This window comes from Aulostomus chinensis, chromosome 6 (assembly GCF_037954235.1).
Source record: "Aulostomus chinensis isolate RoL2024-O1b breed Wild chromosome 6, RoL_Achi_v1.0, whole genome shotgun sequence".
NCBI classification, from domain to species: domain Eukaryota; kingdom Metazoa; phylum Chordata; class Actinopteri; order Syngnathiformes; family Aulostomidae; genus Aulostomus; species Aulostomus chinensis.
Window position 1 is genome coordinate 3,618,791 of NC_141325.1, and position 13,405 is coordinate 3,632,195.

Consider the following 13,405-nt stretch of genomic DNA (forward strand, 5'->3'; position numbering starts at 1 on the left):
AACGCAGCACGCTGAAGTGTAATTTAGAACAAAAATGTTTATTCAAATCAAAAGGAAGAACTAGACAAAAGATTAAATCATTCAGAACATAGTATATTCATAGAATATCTATACATCATCATGATTAACAGACAAAAATAAAGAATAACAAACATACAAATGGAGAATGGAGAAAATTCTGTGAGTGATATTGCACTTTGTTTCTAAAATGTTACAGATCCCACCTCCTGCTCTCTTTGTCTCTGAACATTTCAGCTCCCGCCGTCATCGGGCCAGGAGTTTAGCTTAGTTTTGACACTGGACTACGGAATTGACCAACCTGAAACAAATATGTAAGCTTATTCATTAGCTTGATTCAGTTTCCCTAAGATCAAACCCAAACAAAGAACTGCAAACACATAGAACAGGAGAACTCGCCGCAGAGGGAAGCAGCGGCATATTACGGTGATTAAATGTTTTTTTTGTTTTTGTTTTTTTTCTGGGGTGTAGGGTGGGGTGGGGGTCAACAGCTGCCACATACCCCCCCCACCCCACTCCACCCCCAAGCCTGAGGGGCATCATAGAGGTCAGGGAGGCTAGCGGTGCTCGTTCAACTAGGAAGCAATGCCCAGAAATGCATGGAAAAACAAAACAAAACAAGGTCTATTCAGCTTAAGAACACCATTAAGAGGCCCGTCCAGGATGTCTCGTCTTAAATCACTCTGTCCTCTTCCCTTTTTGTCCTCGTGAACGAACACGGAAAGATTTCAGACACGCGGGTGTGTACAAAACACAAATAAACAACGTGGGTGCCGAGAAATAAGAAGTATTAGGTCTTTTCTGTGTCAAGGCCACTAAGATAAGATCACTTCGATGAGCTGCAGTCGATTACTGTCAGAAGCTGTTGTAGTTGCCAGCTGAATCGTCGTAAGGGCGCGCACGCACGCACGCACGCACACACACACACACACACACACACACACACAAACTTGTGTCAGCTAAAATGTAAACTTTAAAAAAAAGTCACTAATCTTAACAGATTATAGAATGCATTTGTGTCCAAACGCTGCTCTGCTGAAAAATCTGACCAATCCTTTTATTCCAGACCTTCACCGTTTTCATGCTCGTTTGTCAAAAGTCCCCCCCCCCACACACACACACACACAAAAAAAAAAGGTGCTGCTCGTCTTTTTCTTTGAGTTTCCTGGACTGTCCTGAACTTCTGTTTCAGCTGGTCGTTTGTGTTGACTGAGTTAGAAAACCAATGTATTACTCACGTCAACCTACTACTACTTGTTCTGACCGGTCTGAACAGCAGTTCACCAACGTTCCCAGTGTCAACTCTGAGCTGGGTTTGCTCCTCCTGCGACGTTGGGAGCCGGTTCGTTCCCCTTTCCTCTCCTAACTTTGAGCATTCTGGCTTCACTGGTCTGGCAACATCGAACTCCAGGATGAAGATGGGTGAGTGCAGCAGGACAAAAAGGGAATGTGATTCATCTAAGAAAGCTGCCTTGTGTCTCTGCAGGTCTTTTCTCTTGTTTTGGTAGTTTGAAAAAAAAAAAAAAAAACCCCACTTCATTGTTTTAACAGTGCAATTTAAAAACTTCTTTTCTTTTTTTTTTTCTTTTTCCTCTTTTCCAACTGTTTGGCAAGTGAGAAGACCACAGGAGACAGTGCTTTTTGGGCAGTTCTGCAAGCCTGGCTTGCCCTGAGATGAGGAGCAGAGGGGCTACAAGCAGTTACAACGAGGAAGCTCATCCCCTCCTCCATGATGTGCCACCTCACACACAAACACACGTACACACACACACACATTCATTCATCTTCAGCTACAATTTGAGTGGCAAATGCAAGTCTGCAACCGCCCCCCCCCCCCCCTTGTCAAAATCCCGAGCGATCTCAACACAAAAAAGGCTTAAACTCTTCTAGGACTGGAGCGAGACACAAGAACAGAGGTGAGGGAGGTGGATCCAAGCTCTCCGAGAGCTCCCAGGGGGAGAAAGTGTGCTGCAGCTTGTTTAAGTCCTGTCTAGTTGTTAGAAGTCACTCAGGAAATGTCAGAAGGAGGAAAAAAAAATAATAACAAAAAGATAATTCAGCTTAAATGAATTCAGTGCATTGTTCTTGTCCTTTTCAGTCCCACCACCCCCCCCCCTCCCCAAAAACAAAAAACAACAACAACAACAACAAAAAAATCATCCTGTTTTGTGTTGTTAAGTTCTGCAAATGAAAGCGTGCAGTCTCATCATGGTAGCCTGGTGCGTTACAAGCCTGAAACCAAACTGTTAGTGATTTTTCATTCAACAGAGCCACACAAGTCAAGTCAAGTCAAGTCAAGAAGAAAATGTGCAAAACAAAATCCCAAATGAGGCAGGAGGACCAAGTCTTTGCTCTGTTGTTGACTGCAGCCGCCTGGTGCGTCCATCCAGACAGACCATGGTGGTTTTGGGGGGGGGTGGGGGTGGGGGTGGGGGTAGTTTCTTCATCTCTTCGTCCCATGGTGTGATTCTGCTCGTTAGTCATGCTGGGTGTCCCTATGTGCCATGGGTGCAGACGAATCGACGGTTGGCAGGCAGAGCCTCGGTGAGTCTTCCTTGCCGACATCATCACCAGGGCTCCAGCTACTGGTGTGGTGGTGATGGTGGTGGTGGGGGGGTTCATACAGACTAAGTGTGTGTTCATCTGTACATATCCCCCCCCCCCTCCCCCTCAGCAGGCTGACACAGGAAGGATGTGATACCCCAAACCAGTGACTCCTGGTTCTGTCACTGAGGGAAGGCAGGAACAGGTTTGTCCATCCCAACTCTAGTCCAAGTCTTTGTTGGTTGGTTGTTTTTCTCTTGTCGTCAACAGCGTTTCCTTTATAACGCTGTTATTTGAGAAGAAAAGACACAAAGCTGAGCCTTGTCTGCAGGTTCCTTTGGGTTCCCCTAGTCAGTCAGGGGGAATTTGCGGGATACCCTCAGCGCGATGGACAAGCGTCAAGCCTGCGCACTTCTGTACGGCCGGCGTGATCTGGGTTAGGATCGATCTGGAATACAGCAGAATACTAAAAGTGAGTTGATTTACAAGAATTTTGATGTCATCAAAACCGTGAAGGAAAAATAGGTGGATAAACGGTACTTGTTGCTGACCTCGGAGTACAGAGGAGGAGGCTGGAAGCGAAACTCATGAATGTAGGCGAAAAGAGGTCCGTCTAGGTCCTCGCGGGCGGCCGGGACGTCCAGGCTGCTCTGCCTCTGTTCTTCCGTCACAATCTCTGCATAGCTTGGAGGAGCTGCGGAGGAAGAGCCAGCCGGCTGTTAGCGGTTCCACTCAGTCACAACCTAAAATGCAGCTACAATGCACCGCCGCACAGAGATCCTCCTACCTTCAGGCCTCTCGGGCAGACCCATGCCCAGCCAGCTCATGCTGCACTGGCTGCTCACGCTGGAGGTCCGAGAACCGAAGGGGTGGAGGGGGATGGTTCCGATGACGAGAGGCAGGTTCAGGGACAGGTTTATAGCCCCGGGTATGTCCACGTACACCTGAAAATAGACGAGGGGGGACCAGGTGAGAATAATGCACAGTAATTGTGAGGCTGGAGTGTGTGAGTGGAGTTATGTAGGTTGCTGGCTGGTTTACGATATATAGGTCAAAGTCTTGAGGTCAGGTGCTTATGCAAGGCAGAGCCCTGGTCTGGCCTGTTCCCTGGGTAGAGTCCCTAAGCGCCCTCAGGGCAGGTGTTACCACAGATATTCTGGGATAATGCTCTTAGCGGCATGCGGAGGTAACACCTGGTGCAATCCAGGGCTCCGATTTGGCAACGCTAGCTGAATCAGCCAGGTCTCTCACCAGGACAGATTTGGCAAGAAGGACAAATGTAGCTCACAGAGGCGGGAACTTCAATGCGGGCCGCAATATTTGAAGCTCTAAGACAGTGAATCTCCACTCACCATGAGGGAGTACTCCACCCGGATGATGCTGCAGTCCAGGATGGAGGGCGAGACGGGTGGGATCTTCAGCATCTTGCCACTCCAGGTCTCGGTCTTCCCCGAGGACAGGGACTCTCCCCTCAGGTTGGCCACCAGCTGCTTGACCTCCTTCATCTTCCCTTTGGCATAGAAAGTCTGAGTCTGGTAGATGGCCGCCTTTGGTACCACCATACGGGAGGAGCAGTTCTCGATCTCGGCAAAGATCTGGATCGACTCTCCTAAAAAGTCAGGGTGGAGGAAGGAGAGGCCAAGTGTTTAATCACTCATCAGTTCGGTCACTTTAAAGACGACTATCAAGGTCATCAGCGCCATGAGCTCCGGTACCTGGGGTGTATCCCTTCCTTTCAATTTTGGCACTTAGGGAAATGGGACCTGAGGTGCAGAACCAACAGCAAAGAGTCTTGTCTTTTGTGCCGGCCTGTGGTGACTGAGGACACAAAACAGATGCCACTAATTAGAGAAAAACTGCACTTTTCCATTGAGTAATTCTTATTATTCAAAACGAGTTTGACCCCTAATTACAACCAAACTGCTGACGCGTCTGAAAACACAAGATCTAAACTAAACATGACGACCAGCGGCAGCAGAAGAAACTTTCCAAGGTTTTTCCATCATTAGGGAAAATGACGTCTTAGGGTGAGTCATCACTTTTTCCTTCATGTGTTATCTGTCAGCAGAAGAAAAACAAAACAACAACAACTCACCAGCAATAATGGAGTGTTGATGTCGATGTGCTCAAAGACTGTAAATTCCTTCTTGGTCTTCATGGGCAGGAGCCAGGGCCTGTGGAGCTCCGCCTTCACCCAGTAGCGTACGCTGCCGTGCTTCCCTTCGAAAGAGGTAGCCAGAGGTCTGCAGGACAGAGGGAAGGTTACACTCCTCCGTCTGCCCCCCCCCCTCAATAAAAATGGATGGTTAAATGCGACCGGAGCGGCGCGTGAAGACACTCACGTCTGTGGAAGCTCGAGGCTGAATGCATACTCATGTCTTCCTGAATGGATAGTGGTGAGTCCTTCCTCCGAGTTGTCATCATCTGAAACACAAGGAGGACAAGAGTCCAAACACGTGTATACCGTACCTGCGTAAAATGCTGTACCAAGGCATCTGAAAGTCATACCAAAAAAAAAAAAAACAAAAAACACACACACAGGGTGGGGGAGACAAAAGAGAATAGAGTGGATTTTACTATCAAATCTGTCTGTGAATAACTGTAGTAGTGAGAGAGAGAAGCAGCAGACCAGAGTTTATTTTTTAGAGAACACCACAGATTAGTTGGAGGGGGGGGGGGTGAAAGTAAATAGGAAAATAGGGATCCGCCGATACGGATCCCTCAAGTTCAATAGTGATCCCTAGTGAGCCCAGTGTTCAGGTGCAAGCCCTGATGTAGGAGGCCACCTTTAAATTAATGCGTTTCAGGGAATGTTTCTTTATGAACAACATCCTAACAATTAATTTATATTTTCAAAAAATGCAAACAAAAAGACACTTTGAGTTAAGTAGAAAAATAATAAAATAAACTCCCCAAACACTCGTGTTTTTTTGGGGGGGGGGGGGTTAACAAAGTCTCTGGAGCTCTGTGTGCGTTCAATGAGCTGAATTACAAAAAGGACAGCCAGAAAATTCAAATATGCCAGTAAAATTTACAGCAATCATTCATCTAATCTGATAATTGGTCGATCCCCGGTGTAAAAATGATGCTTTAGCAGGAACAAAGCTGCACAGATGGCAGGTAGGAGCAGTAACAGAACCCTCATCTGCACATAATCCTGACACACTAACGTTCTCCATTTTGAGCCTGATGTTTTTTTCGTTAAATTTATTTTTTCATTTTCTACATTTTACGCCGGTGAAAGGGGTTTTTCAGGGAGCTGGTGAGCTTCTGCCAGCTCAGCACTCCTGCCTCCCTCCCTCCGGCAGCAGCAGCAGCAGCAGCAGCAGCCGTGTGGTAAACAAGTGCGGAGCTGTCAGTCAAACGGCAGACTCCAGCAGGAGGAGACCGGCCTAAACCGGTGCGAGCAGCTTCCCACAGCCGCTCTGCTCTCATTACGCATTCACTGTGCGACACCGCAGCCCCTCGCAGCCTGCACCGACCAGCTACTACTACAGCCCGGCTACACCCTCACAGGAGAGCCCGGGAGCTTCATATTTAACCCAAGTAATGATATTTTACTTAAAAAGCTGCAAACCCCCCCCCCCCCAAGAAAAAAAACTGCTTTTAACGAAAACGAGCTGGACCGGGAGGTGCAACAAATTTCATTCTAACAGTGTTAAACCGTTTCAGCCTGGAGGAAGAGCTCGGGCTCAGTTTGCTACACGTTTAAATAAATAAAATTAAATTTCAAGCTGCATCCAAAACTCTTATTTTGTAGGTGTTTCCTTGATTTAGAAAAAAAAAAGTTGCAGAGTTTTCCGTCACTCTGCTTAAAAAAAAGGGAAAAAAGTGATGTCATTGGCCACACATGCGCACCTCAGCCAATTACAGACGAGGGAGGGGCGGGGAAGCATGAGTAAGCCCCGCCCCCTCCCGGTCCAGTTTTCTGAACAGGATTGAACCGCTTTGAACAATGGGTGGAAACTTAAGAAAAGCCACAAAGAAACACATTTTACAGCGCGGTTATCAGGCTGGATTTCCTCTAAAAAGGTTAAAGAGACATAAATGTTAGTTTAGACTTTGATAAAAATAAAAAAAATGTCTCCAGAATCTCTGTAAAGGTGAAACACAGTGCGGGGAAAACAAAAAAAACAAAAACCACCACCACCAACGGCTCGGTTCGGCTTGTCATTCATTCTGACATCTCTGCTCCAACTAGCCAGGATGCCGGTTTCATCCAGCGGGTTTACTCCGGCTACAACAACATCGACGTGGGGGACTAATGAGCCTCCAGCATCCTCCACCAGACCTCCATCACTCAGCTGCTTCTCCCAAAACTTCAGCTACAACATTTCCAGAAGCCCCCCTCCCGTCTTACCTCTCTCGTGTCCAATTAAAACATCCTTGTGGTTCAGGTATTCCACTTCCTCCGTGTAGTTCTGCGTGTAGGCGGTGTTGGACCCGGCGTTTCTCGACTCGGTCCAACGAACTTTTGCAAATCCTTTGGCGTGGATCTTGAGAGATTTCACCCGAATCTCCCCGGTAACTTCGACGACCACCCTCCCTGAGACGCAGTCCCCGCTGGAGAAGACGGGGACGTTGCTGTCGTTGAGGCAGTCGTAGCTGACCGCGAAGCTCTTCACCTTCCCGAGCACCATGATGGGGAAGGAGGCTACCACGGAGGTCTACAAACGCTGTACGGTGTTAAAAAAAATATGAAAAATACTCTCATAAGAAAGTGCGATGCAGTTTTGTTGTTGTTTTTTAGACACTGATGAGTATCTCTGCCCTGCAAGCAGCAGCAGGAGGCACCATCAGCGGCTCCCTAGCCGGCAGTTCATTGAGCTGTGCGAAGGCTGAGCAACAGCAACGGATGCTGTCATCGTCCGCCTCTCCGGGAGTCGGTCTCCAGTCAAAGACGAGGGGAGACTCGTAGATCGGCTCACTTTAAACCGCGGAGGCGATGTGAAAAACAACCTTCTGCGCATGCGTGGGGCTTCAGTTAAAAGACCCCCCCCCCCCTTCTCTCTGTCTCTCTCTCTCTCTCTCTCCTTCCGCCTTCTGGAACAAGGCCCAGAGAGCGAAGTGAGCCAGATGACAAGTTGGGCCAAACAGTTGAAAAACTGGAGAAAAAAAAGGTGCAGAAGTATTTTTTTTTCTCCATTTTATCTTGCAGTACTCATCACAGTACAGGTGAGGTACAAGAGTGAGATGTTCTCCAAAGAATGACACCCCCAACCCACACGCGCTCATCCTCTCCTATATTCATAGCTTCAAATTGATATTAGAAATACATATCTGTAAATATGACAATGTTGACACCAAATACAAATCGATGGAACCTTAGCAGAAAACAAATCAGAAGGTAGAAAGCTAAATACACGAGTAAATATAGATTTAACAGAACATGACAACAGTTTTTATAAAGTCACTGAATGGTTTCCAAATGTCTGAATCACCTGCTCACTAAAGTGCTGAGCAGGTGATTCAGGGACATGCGCCTCCCGCAAACAGCTGATCGACCCCCCCCCCCCCCCCCACACACACACACACACAAAAACAACCTGGAAAACACATCTAAATTATTCACTATCAGTAGATACAAAATACTTTGTCATCGTAACAAGTACAACCAAATACTTTTTGCTTCAGAGCGGGAATACTCACACGAGTCCAGGATGTAAATGCACAATACAGAGCTGAAGTACTCTTAACTGTACGACATAAACTAGTACTGGATACCGCACCAACACACTGGGTATATTTTGCAGCCAGCGATGGAAGAAGTTCTTTCACTCAAGTGAAAGTAGAAGTATGCAGATACAAAGAAAAAGAAGTAAATGACTGTTTGTACAGTTTTACTGTGATTAGAATAATTTCACCAAATAATGGCGTTATCTTCCGTTGTTGTTGGTCTCTCCAGCTTCTTATTAAGGTTCTTGAGCTAAATAGCTTGAACTGATTCTTGATGCGTTGGTACACCACCATGTATGTGGTGTGGAGGTGTGTCTCGGCATGTTGCTTTCAAGCTGCTACATCAGGAAGGTACAATATTTTTTTTCTTTTTTTTTTTGCCCCCTTTTTCTTTTTAATAACCTGAAACTGAATCTTTTGTTTCAGGCAATAATCAGAACCACTGTTGTGTTACTTGATCCTATAAACAGGCGACTATTTCGCCAAGCTGACCTGATATTGCAGTTATAAACACCAAATACATGAAAACCGTCTGACCTGAGTCGTTTATGGGTTTCTGACTCTTGGAAAGTTGGGGGGGGGGAGTCAAACCCTCTCAAAACTACAGAATCTGCCAACCTCCGTCGCATTCGTGGAGGCGGTTCTACTTGATGTTATTGTCCTCTGATAAGTCGCGTTCCCTGGAACTGTTTGGGCCGCTCTGATCCACGATGAAGGCCTATCATAATCCACACATACGCCCCCGTCTCACTAAAATCCCCACAACCACAAATAACACAACAGCAGCTGCGTGTGATTCTCCAGCTCCAGGGTGGACGGCGGCAGGAGCTCTGCCATGGTGTCATCACCTCACATGGTTTTCGACCAAGATGCAGAGAATCCATTCACAAATGGGGGTTGTTGCTCTCTCTGTCTCTCTGTCTCTGTCTGTCTCTGTCTGTCTCTCTCTCTCTCTCTTCATTGTGTGGGACTCCAGGTTAAGGGGAAAACAACGCCAAAGCTCAAAACGCCCCCTTGTGGCCATAAAGGCTCTAAATGAGTTATCACCTGTTGAACAACACAGCAACTCAGGAGCAGTTCAGACTGCAGAGGTGCATTGGATTCACGACTGTAACCTGAACACACGCACACACACGCGCACACACACACACACACACACACTCTCTCTCTCTCTCTCTCTCTAATCTCTGGCTTTAACCCCCACTGCTCGAGGCAGATGGCCACGCACACACAGAGCCCGGGTCTGCTCTACCTTTCTGCCTGTTTAAAGTCAGCCCCCCCCCCCCCTCAATTAAATCCATTTCGACTGTGTTTCCAGACCCGCGTGGGAGCCGAAGAGCAAACCCAGCCGATGACGCGCGTGGGATGCACGTAGCTGCTGTGTTTGTGGAGAGAGAACTTTTGGTTTGGTGCAACTGTGAATAAAACCCGACTTGACGTTCAATGTGCAGCCGCGTGAGGCTCCATCGTTGCTCACTCCTCAGGAAACAGGGCTGTTTTCAAGGTTGCCTTTAGTCCAGTAAACTCGGTATCATTTGTTCACGCCATTTACTTGCCAAAGTAAATATTTAGTACCTGCACATACCGATTTTTTTTTTTTTTACTTCGACTTTACAAGGCAGCTCTGCAGCTGACAGCAGCAGCTCTATTAACTTGAGCCGGATGTTATTTTCTGTTTTTTATTAGAAAGACAAATGCTGTCCTCTAGGGGGCTAATGCTGCTATTGCATGTGGTGCTCTTATTTTGTGGACGGTGCCCCGTTGTGGACTCAAACTCTTATTTTGAAAAGGTCACCTGGATGTTTTTTAGTGTCAGGCTCGCCAGGCGTTTATGAGAGATCCTGACAGTTTCCTCCTCGTGACAGAAGTTGGTCACCACCTTGGTTTTGGAAGCTTCAACGCCGTCATGGCTTTGATGTTGGCTTTGATTTTTCTGTTTAACTTTTACGGCCAAACTTGGAGCCTAAATGGAACCAGACCCAACATCGTGATGGTGATGACCGATGCATTTGTAAGTAGGAGCAAGATTGTTCACATTATTATTGTTATTATTATTTGACTTATTACTACAACATGTTGTTGTTGTTGTTGTTGTTGTTGTAGGATGGACGTCTGACCTTTGACCCTGGCAGCAAAGTTGTCCAGCTGCCCTTCACCAACTACCTGAGGGAACTCGGCTCTACTTTCCTGAACGCTTACACCAACTCCCCCATCTGCTGCCCCTCCAGAGCCGGTGAGAGAGCGCTGCCAGCACCAGCAGCTGCCTTGCTTTTTCTCCTGTCTTGTTAACAGACCGTCCTGTGGAGGCGACTGCTTGAGCTTCGGGGAGGCGATGCGGAGGAAGGAGTGTCGCTCTTAACGCAGGCCTCTTTGTTTCTCAGCGATGTGGAGCGGCCAGTTTGTCCACCTCACTCGCTCGTGGAATAATTACAAGTGCCTGGATGCAAACGCAACCACGTGGATGGATTTGCTGGAGAGGAACGGCTACCGCACCAAGATGTTGGGCAAGCTGGACTTCACCTCCGGGGATCACTCTGTCAGGTAGCAAAGCTCCGCGGTCGCTTGCTTGGGTATCAGATATCAAATCATTGGGAACTGAGATGTGCATGTGTTACACTGAACAACTTCCCACTTTATGAGTAAGAAGTGCCAACAGACTTTAAGTGGGCAGCGTTTTTTTTCCAGAACTGTGATTCGTGATCTTTTTTTAGCCGCCTCACTCCCCAAGTGCGTTTGTTTGTGCAGCAACCGGGTGGAGGCCTGGACCCGAGACGTGCCGTTCGCCCTGCGCCAGGAGGGCCGGCCCGTCACGCAGCTGGTGGGGGACGTGACAACAGTCAGGATCAAGACGGTCGACTGGACAAACACCGACACGGCTTCACGGTGGATCCAGCAGAGAGCCGCGTCCCCTCACCAGCCCTTCGCTCTGTACCTGGGCCTCAACTTACCTCACCCCTACAAAACAGAGGCCTTCGGGCCCAACGCGGGAGGCTCCACCTTCCTCACCTCTCCGTACTGGCTGAAGAAGGCATGCAGTCTCTCTCTGTCCACTGTCCTTCCTGATCATCTCTCTGGATAGAAAATCACCCTGTAACTTCAATCCCGCAGGTTTCGACCGATCTCATCTCTATTCCTAAATGGCTCCCCATGGCTGCCATGCACCCCGTGGACTACTACTCCACCCTCACCAAAAACTGCAGTGGAGATTTTACGGAAGAGGAAGTCAGAATGATTCGGGCCTTCTATTATGCCATGTGTGCTGAAGCGGACGCCATGATGGGTCGGTTCCCCTGGAATAAAATCACCAAATCCTGTTTCTCTGAGCAGGAAGGAGTTAAACAAATTAGGCTTAGCAGTAATGAGATGATGCGTAAAAACCCCATCCTTGAAATCAACCTGTCTCTCTTCTTCTGTCCTTTATTTTATTGTATGTAGTAGAAAGTTATTGAACTTCTTGAATGCAGTCTTCTCTTATGTGCTATCTTGTGATGTCGGGTTAATTACGCGGAGATAACGATGCAATAAGTGGAAGATCTCATCATGTCAAGTCAGTTTTGGCCTAATGTGGAAATCATGAATTAATTATCTCACCATAGCGAGTTGTCACGAGAGATGACGACATCAAAAGGGTCAACAGTCAAACTTCAAAGTTACAGAAATATTTGCTCCCTCCGTCACCAGGCCAGGTCCTCTCAACCCTGAGGGACGCCGGCCTGCTCAACAACACCGTGGTGATTTTCACGTCCGACCACGGAGAGCTGGCCATGGAGCACCGGCAGTTCTACAAGATGTCCATGTTTGAAGGAAGCTCCCATGTCCCCCTGCAGGTGGTGGGGCCTGGGGTGACGTCTGGCCTGCAGGTGGCGCAGCTTGTGTCTTTGGTTGATCTCTATCCTACGTTACTGGGTGAGGAAGCTGGGGGGGGGGTGGGGGTGAGAAGCTGAATACTGGGTGGGAAGTTCAAATGTGATGCACATCTCTGTGTTTTTTCCAGACATCGCTGGTATTCCAGGAGTCGGAAATCTCAGCGGACACTCGCTCCTTCCTCTCTTATCCAAGGACAGCACTTTGTCCAAGAGTCAACACCCAGACTGGGTTCTGAGTGAATATCATGGCTGTAATGCTAACGCCTCCACTTACATGCTGAGAAGTGGCCAGTGGAAGTACATCGCCTACGCCGATGGTCTGAGTGTCCCCCCTCAGCTTTTTGGTGAGTTCCCCCTCCGACCGCTGCTCCTCTTCCCCGAAGAGAACAACAATTTAACTCCTTACTCTTCTTCTCCTCCGCAGACTTGACACTGGACAAGGAGGAACTTCGGAACGTTGCCACAAAATTCCCAGATGTGCAGGCGCATCTGGACAAGCTACTACGGAGCATTCTAGACTACCCAGAAGTCTCTGCAGCCGTTCACCTCTACAATAAAAACGCGTTTGGTGTCTGGCGCCAAAGCCTGGGGGCGAACTACAGCCAGGTCATCGCTAACCTCAGGTGGCATATCGACTGGCAAAAAGATGTTTCAGCTAATGAGAGGGCTATTGACGCATGGCTCCATGGCTCCTCCTGAGAGTTTCACCGCTGGCGTGGATGAGGTGTCTGTGTTTAAGGTGCTGGGGTCACTGCGCGTCTGAACTTGAACTTCTGCATAGTCAAGAAAGTTTTATTTTGGCGACTCAAGTGTGTCTGGGTTTTGCTGTCATTTAAATGTGGAACTGTATGTCCGTAAAGGCAATACGTTTTTTTAAACGGGTGTCTGTCACTCCTGTGTGCATCGCAGGTTCCTGGAGGAAGTGTAGTTAAAAGGTCTGGGGGTCCTGGAGCTGAGAGGATTCAGCCCATGTTTGTGGTTTTAGTTCAAATGAGGATTTTTAAAAATGACAAACTTAAACTCAGCTTGGAATTCTTTTGAAATATTTAATTTCAGTTGGACTTAAATTTAAATTTAATATGACCACCTTTCATTGAATTTAAAGCCTGTATTTATTTGTTCGGTCAAATCTTTCCATAAAAAAATTGAGGTTTTTTGTGTTTTTTTTGTGGTTTTTTTTAATTGTGTGGTAGTATAACCATGTTTAGTGAGCTAGTAGTGCCAAGTGTATCTGAGCTTTACTGGACTATTTCATGCTACTGCATACACTTCATAGTAGGAGCAATATTTTCCTGTAGTAG

General features: G+C 47.5%; 2 protein-coding genes across 3 annotated transcripts; one reads left to right on the plus strand and one right to left on the minus strand.

Moving 5' to 3' along the window:
- Positions 1-19: 19 nt before the first annotated feature.
- Positions 20-7,495, minus strand: arrdc3a (arrestin domain containing 3a). 2 transcript variants are annotated; one of them, XM_086205899.1, is made up of 9 exons: positions 6,923-7,495; positions 5,430-5,438; positions 4,905-5,043; positions 4,658-4,805; positions 4,278-4,380; positions 3,915-4,171; positions 3,350-3,506; positions 3,114-3,256; positions 20-3,010 (listed from the first exon to the last, which is right to left on the minus strand). In XM_086205899.1, exons 1-9 carry the CDS (start codon positions 7,200-7,202, stop codon positions 2,942-2,944), a joined length of 1,305 nt encoding a protein of 434 aa, XP_086062025.1. In that variant the 5' UTR covers positions 7,203-7,495; the 3' UTR covers positions 20-2,941. The 2 variants fall into 2 exon arrangements, with proteins under 2 accessions (XP_086062025.1, XP_086062024.1); XM_086205898.1 differs by lacking the exon at positions 5,430-5,438 and having other exon boundaries at positions 4,905-4,986; positions 6,923-7,490.
- Positions 7,496-9,925: 2,430 nt separating this feature from the next.
- Positions 9,926-13,329, plus strand: arsk (arylsulfatase family, member K). The gene is made up of 8 exons (XM_086205902.1): positions 9,926-10,249; positions 10,342-10,471; positions 10,620-10,779; positions 10,984-11,266; positions 11,347-11,518; positions 11,920-12,144; positions 12,233-12,448; positions 12,529-13,329. The coding sequence occupies exons 1-8, from the start codon at positions 10,070-10,072 to the stop codon at positions 12,801-12,803; spliced, it is 1,641 nt and encodes a 546-aa protein (XP_086062028.1). The 5' UTR covers positions 9,926-10,069; the 3' UTR covers positions 12,804-13,329.
- Positions 13,330-13,405: the final 76 nt, after the last annotated feature.